This window comes from Corvus brachyrhynchos, unplaced genomic scaffold (genome assembly GCF_000691975.1).
Source record: "Corvus brachyrhynchos isolate BGI_N302 unplaced genomic scaffold, ASM69197v1 scaffold5, whole genome shotgun sequence".
In the NCBI taxonomy this organism is placed as follows: domain Eukaryota; kingdom Metazoa; phylum Chordata; class Aves; order Passeriformes; family Corvidae; genus Corvus; species Corvus brachyrhynchos.
In genome coordinates, this window is record NW_008238321.1 from 9,287,915 (window position 1) to 9,296,782 (window position 8,868).

At 53.6% G+C, this 8,868-nt stretch overlaps 1 protein-coding gene across 5 annotated transcripts in view; it reads left to right on the forward strand.

Moving 5' to 3' along the window:
• Nucleotides 1-8,162, forward strand: part of TMEM184A (transmembrane protein 184A) — an 11,676-nt gene extending 3,514 nt beyond the window's left edge. For all 5 annotated transcript variants that reach the window (XM_017734117.1, XM_017734119.1, XM_017734118.1 and 2 more), the window contains exons 2-9: nt 1,531-1,755; nt 2,400-2,565; nt 3,402-3,492; nt 3,580-3,655; nt 4,210-4,301; nt 4,698-4,867; nt 4,967-5,164; nt 5,591-8,162. In XM_017734117.1, the coding sequence (XP_017589606.1) occupies nt 1,531-1,755; nt 2,400-2,565; nt 3,402-3,492; nt 3,580-3,655; nt 4,210-4,301; nt 4,698-4,867; nt 4,967-5,164; nt 5,591-5,841 (1,269 nt within the window). In that variant the 3' untranslated portion in view covers nt 5,842-8,162. The remainder of the gene's footprint in view (nt 1-1,530; nt 1,756-2,399; nt 2,566-3,401; nt 3,493-3,579; nt 3,656-4,209; nt 4,302-4,697; nt 4,868-4,966; nt 5,165-5,590) is intronic.
• The last annotated feature ends 706 nt before the right edge of the window (nt 8,163-8,868 follow it).

The following is an 8,868-nucleotide window of genomic DNA, read 5'->3' on the forward strand; positions in this document are numbered from 1 at the left end:
CCTCCCCGCCTGTGTACCCCTATCGCCCCCGCTGTGCCCGCAGCCAGCCCCAGCTCCGCTTCCCCGCTCGCCGCGCAGGTACTGCGGGGTGAGCTCCTGGGGCCCCGCCAGCTGCCGCCCCGGCATCTCCGCTTACAGGCGACTCCTGCCAGGCGGAGCCGGGGAAAGGTATTTTTAGGGCTGTTGATCTGACAGCAGCTGAGTTTCCTCTCCTGTGAGGTTGGGGTTCGGAGAGAGGGCAGGACAGGGAGTCGCAGTGTGAGCTCTTGCTTTGGTTTGTTTTCAGTGTCTAATTTGACCGAGGTCATTCCCTACCACTCTTATCTATGGCAGATATTTTCACGCTTCTCTCCAGTTCATGCTTACAGTTTTAACCCAGGCAATAGTTACCCAGCAGCTAAAATATTTGTTTATTAATGCACTGAGAAACATCTATATTGTTAGAGTTCAGCTTGCAGGTTGTTGGTTTTCTTCAACCGCTATTGTTATACTTGGGAAAAAGCAGCTTTCCATAGATTAGCAGAAAGAGAACCCAAACATGGCAGTTTATGCATCTGGTGGCCTTGAGATATGAAGCTGGCCTATAAATAATTGCTTATTATTAGGTTGGTCCTTGCTGTCTGGAGCCGCAGGGTACACGGTGTCCGTATGCCCAGCCACCCTCTGCACCAGCAGTGCTCAGTGCCTTGGGGCAGCCAGCTTCGAGGAGCACACACTGACCAGGGAGATGCCATAGCACTCCAGCATCCCCAAAGGGCAGCAGCTCTGCCTCTGGCATGGCAGGCTTGCTCCCTTGTGCTTAATTTGGGTGTAGGAGGGACCGCTGGCTGCCCTTCAGGTCTTGGGGTTGGCACTGCTGGCACACTGACACCCCCACAATCCCAAAATAGCTGGGTGAAGAACCTGGGTGACACCAAAAGTCTGGTTTCTTGGGGAGCCTCAGGCTTTGCCCCCAGCAAGGCACACATGATGAAAGGAGACAAACTGTGGGGGGACCCGGTGTTTTCTGGGCTCCCAAGCAAGAGGACACAAGTGTCCTAATGGCTTGTTGGTAAGGGATTCTTATTATCCTGGGTGAGGGATGGGTTTAACCCTTAAGTCTCTGCTTTCTGATGGAAAAGTGTCCTGAGCCACAAGTGTGAACTCACAGGGGCACAAATATACCCAGATCATTCCTTTTCAAGCGGGAGTGATTCCTGAGAAAGCAAGGAGCAAAGCTGTGAAGGAGAAGTGTGTGTTTTGGGACACATGGGAACTGCGTAGACCTCCTCAGGGAAAAGAGGGTCTGCTCTTGAAGGACATTTGCATTTTCCCGCTGGGAGAAGCAGACCCAACATGGCAAATGGGCTGGTTTGGGTGGGGGACACCCTGGAAAAACCCTGGGGAAGAGATAAACCTTACATGGTACAAACCTCACAGGAGGTTTGCACATGCTGTGTGGGCTGGGAAATCTGCTGAGACCTTCCCTGTCACCAGCCTACCTCACTCCTGCCTTCCTGCACCACTCCCCTTCCCTCTCTCTCCCTGCAGATGAGTAATGCCACACGTGCTGTGCCCTCTCCCGTGGCACCTGGCACGCCGGGGCCTGGCACAGCAGCCAGGCTGGCTTCAGCCCCCCCATTCTCAGCTGTTGCCCTGCTTACGGCTGCCCACAACAACTCCCAGGACGGCCAGCAGCTTTTCCTGACCACAATAGCAGCGCAGGCCATCTCTGGCATCTTCGTGTGGTCAGCACTCATCGTCACCTTCCACCAGGTATGGGCTGGAGCAGAGATGGGGCTCAGCACAGGGGTTGACATGAGAGCAAAACGATTGATTGCCCCCAGGTCCACTGCAAATCACTCAGCTCCAGATAAGTATTTCTTCCTGTTGCTGCTCCTGTCAGGAGCCTGGTGCTGGCAGCTCGTAAGGATGGACTTTGCCCACACTCTCCCCAGGTGGTTGCCAGAGCCAGGAGAGGCTGCAGGGCATTGGCACTGCCCAGAGGCAACACCCAGCAGGGCATTTGGGATGTTTGGAGTGCACAGCACCAGCTGCCTTGAGGCATACCCTGAGTGGGCATGGTTTAGGGGCTGTGCAGGTCCATGCTGCTGAAGGCAGCCCTGGGGCAAGCTGCTGTCTCCAAGCACTGGGATGGAGCTGCACAGGGGAGGGCACGTTCCTCACACAGCCCACAGAAGAAACCTGATTTCCACATGTTTTCATGCAAGGGATTGGCCCCGGGAGTGGGATGGAGGTGGTCTTGTGTGCGTTCACTGTGATGGGTCTGTGGTGGAAAGCTGGCAGAGCTCTCACCCCCGAGACAAGGGTTAACACAACACCCCTGTGGGCTTGGGGGTACCTCTGTTTCCCATCATGACCTGTGGCAGCCACAACTCTGCATGCTGGGCACTTTGCAGATCTACACACACCTGAGGAATTACACCATCCCCAAGGAGCAGCGCTACATCATCCGCATCCTCTTCATTGTGCCCGTCTATGCCTTCGACTCCTGGCTCAGCCTCCTCCTCCTCGGCAGCCACCAGTACTATGTCTACTTCGACTCAGTGCGTGACTGCTACGAAGGTGAGCACAGCATCTGCTCAGCAGGGAGGCTGAAGGCAAAGCAAGGCTCTCATCCTGCTGACCTGTCTCTGGAGCGTCTTGGATTGCAAAGTGGCAAATCTCCATTGCTTTCACTTCCCACTCTCCCTTGCTCCATGCAGAAGTTTTCCTGCTCCTTCTCCATTGGCAGCAGAGAGGGGATGCCCCACAGAAAAACATGAGCTGGTGCCTTTCAGACACAGGCAGGGAGGGACCCCAGCACCACAGTCCTGGGGAAAGAGGTTTTCTGGCTGCCTGGGGGGGGGAGAAGTGCAGCTTCTCTAAAACATGAGGCAGATGTACCCAAGAAATTGGGGAGTCGGGGTGTTTTGAAGTGCAAGGGAAACTTGTCAGGATTGAGGCTGCTTCTCTACCTTGTTCCTCTCTTCCTCAGGAACTAAGTTGTGTGGGCATTTGCATTACTTCAGGTTTGGAGTAAATGAAAAATAAGTGGTGGAGATGTCCAAGAAAACTGTTCAGGACCTGCTCCTTGGTGGCCACCAGCCATTCGTGCTGCCCATTAGCAATTTTGAGGTCCCTCCATGCAGATGGTCCCTGGATGGACTGTGTGTGCCCAGAGGAGCTGCTGTGTCTGTAATGAACTCTGTGCACATAGTGCGATGTATCTGACTCCACTTGGAAGTCGGATGGATTTGACCTGCTGCTCCTCTCCCTGGGCTCCCACCCACCAGCATCCCAAATCTTGATGCAGTGCCAGATTGGATGAGGAAACAACTGAGCAGGAAGGAATGTGAGATGAAAACCCCCACCAGGACTTCCATCAGTCCTGCTGATCATGTCTGCCCTTGCCTTGGCAGCTTTTGTGATTTACAGCTTCCTGAGCCTGTGCTTCGAGTACCTGGGAGGGGAGAGCACCATCATGACAGAGATCCGAGGGAAGCCCATTGCGTAAGTCCCAGCATCCTGAGAGTTCCTTCTCCACCCACTTTTCCCATCCAGCACCCCCAATGGCATCCCCTCGCCTTCTGCTTCCAGGTCCAGCTGCTTTTATGGGACCTGCTGCCTTCAGGGTATGTCCTACTCCATCGGGTTCCTGCGCTTCTGCAAGCAGGTGGGTACCCGATGGGGAGCATTGACTCCACTTCCCTCAGAGGAGGGCTCTCTGGGTGGCAGGTCCCTTCCCCACTGCCCTGCCAAGGGGGCTTCACTTTGTCACTCTCCTAAGATGCTGGGTTTGGAGGTTTTTTTCCTCTGAGGGAGGCAGGTCACCAGTTCACCGGCACTTGGCCAGCAGCAGGGCTGCTCGATGTCCTTGCCTCTGACTCACTGCTGAGTCAGGGTCTCCTCCCACTGCAGAGCTCAGATTGCCATCTCTGTCCAGTCCCAGGTTAGCCTGGATGCTCTGTCACTCTCCAGCACTGCACTGTGGGCTGAATCCTGACACCCCAAGCTACCCGGTCCCCCACCTTGGAGTGGCTGTGCTGCCTTTCGGGAGCTGCCTTCTGGAAGCCCCACTCCCTCCCGTCTGCAGACCTTGCGCTGTTCACATTTCACCCCTCAGCACTGCTCTCTCCCCTGTGTGTCTATCCTGGGAGCAGAGGGGTGTGATGTGGGGAGTGGGATGTCCCTGCTGCCCGTGGTACACCATGTCTCTCCCCTGTGCAGGCCACACTGCAGTTCTGCATCGTGAAACCCCTCATGGCAATCGTCACCATCATCCTGCAGGCATTCGGCAAGTACCACGATGGAGACTTCAAGTGAGGATGCTGGGTCAGGCTGGGGAGGGTGAATGGGAGAGGATGGATCCCTGCTCCATCACCAGTGTGTCCTGCCAGTCTCCCCAGGAAGCTGCTCCATGGACAGTGAGAGCCCAAAGTGCCAGGGAACAGAGACTCACTGCCCCCAAACAATAAAGGGACAAAACTCCTGTGAGCCATAATAAATAAAATAATAAATAAAAAGAGGTCCCACCAACAGAGGAAAAGCTGCTACCTCTGCCCTCCTCCCCCTCCTGGGCTGTGTTCTCCCCCATAGCAAAGCTATGCACTCTCCCCTTCCCCGTTTGATCCCTCCTTACCTACCCCCAGTTGCACTTGCTTTGCTCCCCACAGCCCAGGGTAGCAGCTCTCTCTCGCTCTCTTTTCTCTCCACAGCATCCACAGTGGATACCTCTACATCACCATCATCTACAACTTCTCAGTCAGCCTGGCCCTTTATGCCCTTTTCCTCTTCTACTTTGCCACCATGGACCTGCTGCGCCCGTTTGAGCCGGTCCTCAAGTTCATCACCATCAAGGCCGTCATCTTCCTCTCCTTCTGGCAAGGTGGGTCCCACCATGGATGCCCAATGCTTCTCCTCCCATAGCCCCACCTGGCTCAGGGATGCAGGAGCAGAACTGATCCCTCTCCCTTCCCCCACACAGGGACATTGCTGGCAATCCTGGAGAAATGTGGGGTGATCCCTGAAGTTCAGATCATTGATGGGAAGGAGGTGGGAGCTGGGACAGTGGCTGCTGGCTACCAGAACTTCATCATCTGCATTGAAATGCTCTTTGCTTCCATTGCCCTGCGTTACGCATTCACCTGCCAGGTGTACAGGGAGAAGAAAGAAAACTCAACAGGTAACTCTTACTCACTTCTTTTTTTCTTCAATGACTAAGGAAAGGGGAAACCTCCCTTATTCTATTAGCATCCCATTACCAATGGAATGCTAAAAGCTATAAGAGGAATTTCTTTGTCCTGTGCTCCATGCATGCCTTGTCCCTCTTCCCTCATGACACCCACAAGCTATAGCAAATAGACAGGAAGAGAGACCTTGGTGTGGATGGGCAGGATTAGGGGATTGTGGTATTACCCACATGCTGTTGGAGAGGATCCATCCTCTTTGGAACATGGAGCTGGGGTTGCCTTCCTTCTCCTTGGACCACAAGCTGATGTGGCCCACAATGAGCCCCTGATCTTGAATTTCTAAGGAAAAGTATCTTGGATCACTTGGGCTCATTGATTGTCTGCTGTCCCATCACCTTCTTGCTCTCCCTGTTTTGCAGCAAACCTTGCCCCGATGCAGAGCATCTCGAGTGGGCTGAAGGAGACCATCAGCCCCCAGGACATTGTGCAGGATGCCATCCACAACTTCTCACCTGCGTACCAGCAGTACACCCAGCAGTCGATGCAGGAGGCAGAGCACAAAGCACCAGGGGACAACGGGCACGTGGCCTCCAAGATGGATGGACAGAGCAGCAGAAAGAGCAAAAACATTGAGAAGAGAATGCTAATCCTGTCAGATGAGGAGCTGTAGGAGATGTCAGAAGAGACTCTGACACTGGAGAGGTTTTAACCCATGCAAAAGGGAGATGTCTTGAGGCTGAGACAGCCTGGGCTAATCAAGAGTACTGAGAAGCCAGGAACTCCACTCAAAAAGCCAGTCTCTCAAAGGGAAGATGCAACAACCCAGAAGAGGTTAAGTCAAATAGTGCCAGCTTCTGCTGTCATGGATGAAGCTGTGTTGGACCCTGTGTTGCAGCCTGGGCTTTGCTGCCCCACTGCTGGCATCTCTCTGCCAGCCCTGTGCCAATGCTGGGGGATGCCAGGAAGGGAGGGGAGCTGGGGTGCAGGACAGACCAGTCACCCTCACCCTCCTCTTAGCTCCAAGCAGTGCTGAGGCCTGAGAGAAATGCTTTTCTCAGCACAGTTCTGCTCTAGTTTCTCCCAATTTGAGTAAAAAATGATCTCCAAGGGCTCTGTGGAGAAAACCAGCCCAGGAAGGTGACTTCACTTCACCTCAAAACCCGGTAAAGGTTGAAAGACGTCATTCCTTATTTTTACATCGTTCCCCCTCTCCTTCTCACAGCAAAGCTGGTAGAGATGTGCAAAAAACCTTTACCATGGAGAAAGAGTAAGTCATCCTCTTCTCCCTCCAGATGTGGATGCAGCTGTCCAAGCAACTCCCCCAGGAGCGTGGCAGGACCTCACTGGGACTAACCAGAGGTCTGCAGCTGCATTTCTGGGAGCTGCCGGTGACAGAAGCGCTTGTTTACGTCTAAACCAGCTTATCTCTGAACGGATCAGAAGTTAAAAGGGATTCCAGCTTCCTTATCAGGATCTTTATTAGGGAACCAGACTGTGACTGGTGGTGGTAGGAATTCACTTACTGGAAACTGTCTGTTCCTCCTAACCCTTCACTATTCCCCATCCCTGGGCTTTGCCTGACCTGTGGGAAGGCAAGCAGGAGCTGAGCCCATCCAGGTGACCATGGTGAGGATAGAAAGGTGCTGAGGGATGCTGCCACTTGGGGCAAGACCACAGGCAAGGGAAGACTGTGTATGGAGAGATGCTCCTCACAGCAGTGAGCACATATATGGAGAGCGCACATCCTTCTATTAAGACTTCTCCTTTCTTCCCCAATTTCTAGTCCAATTTCTATTCTTCTGTTAATGAGATGATCCCTGGGGACTTACTTAGGCACCGATTGGGCTGTTGTCAGGGGTGGTAGCTGGTGGCAGGATGAAGGTAAATCTACAGCCTCAGATTTGCAGTCATATGGCAAACAGAACTGATGGATAAGGCTTGGAGCCCTTTTAAATGCAACTAGTAGAATTTGGATCTTTTTTTTCCCCTGCTCTTAAGCTGCAAAATGTAAATCACAACACGAAATTATTTATTTTTTTTCTAATAAACAGCAATTTCTAGCACAGAGCAAGCAAGCGTTTTCACTGAGCTCAGCAAGCAAAGCCCACGATCTGCCTGTTCCTGCTATAATGCTGATGCTCTTAAGCTTAACGTCCTCCCTGCCCCTCAATGCTGGCCCAGCAGAAATACCTGCACACGCAGCATCCTGCACATTTTGGCATTCCTACAGGATTTGTGCTCATCTTTTTCACTCCACAAAGAACGTGCGTGTCTCGCGCTTCCTCTCCTTGCACAGCACCTCTTCCAACCCTCGCCTAAGCTGTGGATGCAGCGGTTCAACAGTGCTGGAGCTAAGCTAAGCCCAGACTCCAGCACCAACAAGACAAGCTCTGTTTATTATTATTGGAGAAATCTTACCATGCTGAAGCCCAGACTCCACAAGAGCAGCCTATAGTTCAGCCAGTCCTGCAAGTCCCTCTGGTCCAAAGGAGCACTGCTCATACCTGCTCAGCTGCTGAGACTGCTGCCACTTCTGCAATAAGGTCCATAAACAAGAGCCAGATGCTCTGCACATCCAGGCATTCATCCAGGATCTTGCACATCTTGGGAGCAAGATGGGAAGTGCACGGAAAGTGCAGCCTCAGTACTCAGGGACAAGGCTGCCTGGCTTTGTAACGCAGCCAACACCAAAGCAGGGACATCTCAGCTGAACATCTTGGTCTTCACCCCTCTGGGAGAGGACGGCCACAGCTGCAGGAACAGAGGCTGCTCTGGCTCCTGGGGCGAGGACAGACTGCAAAGGTGATGATGGCACATCTGCCAGTGCACTCACAGCCACTGAGATAATGACTTGCACAAGAACACAGCAAGAACCGTGGTTGTACTTCATTGCACAAATGATCGACTCCAGTGCATAATGGGCTGCCTCCATTGCTCTGCCAGCAGGTGCAATTCCCACCGCAGACAATAACATTTGCCTATTTATGTCAAGCCCTGATTACTGTAGTATATGTAAAACAGATCTTTCTTGCAAGCCAAACGGGGAGAGGGGGGGAGAAGAAAAAAAGTCAGCTGTGACTCATGCAAGTCAGCAGTGTGATACCAGCCTGAAGGAGCCGTGCTGGGCTGGACACCAGCTGGCTGCCGCGACGGCAGCAGCAGGCACCCTCCCTGCTCCAGCCGGCGTGAGCTGGGCCTCCTGCTCATCCTTTTTCTTGCACAGCGGAGAGAGGCAAGAGCTGACGGCTCAGGCTGGGTGCTGTCACAGCCCTCAAACCCTTAGGCTGTCAAAAGGCACCCATGGGGAATAGAACTGCCAGCGGTGCTGTAGGCTGGACGTGATCTCCTCTGCTAACGCGTCTCCTCCACCTCCTCAACAAGGACACAGGAAAGCTGGCAGCGAGCACACGGGTGACCTACACAGGAGCCTGCTGTGCCTGGAGCCATGCCAGCAGGCAGCCCAGGAGGAACAGGCGTCTCTCACTGCCAGCAGCAGGCTCCGGTGGTCGGCAGATTTGTTTTCCCGTTGTTGCTTGTCCTAAGGCTTTCCCCAAGGACAAGGCTGAGCTGCAGCTATCGGATCTCCTGGTGCTTTTTGGGTTTGGATCAGGCAGGTTTGCACCCTGCTCATGTCAGGGATGATCATCACAGGGCACACCCTGCCGCTCCACCTGCAGGAGCTCGGGCTGACCTCCCT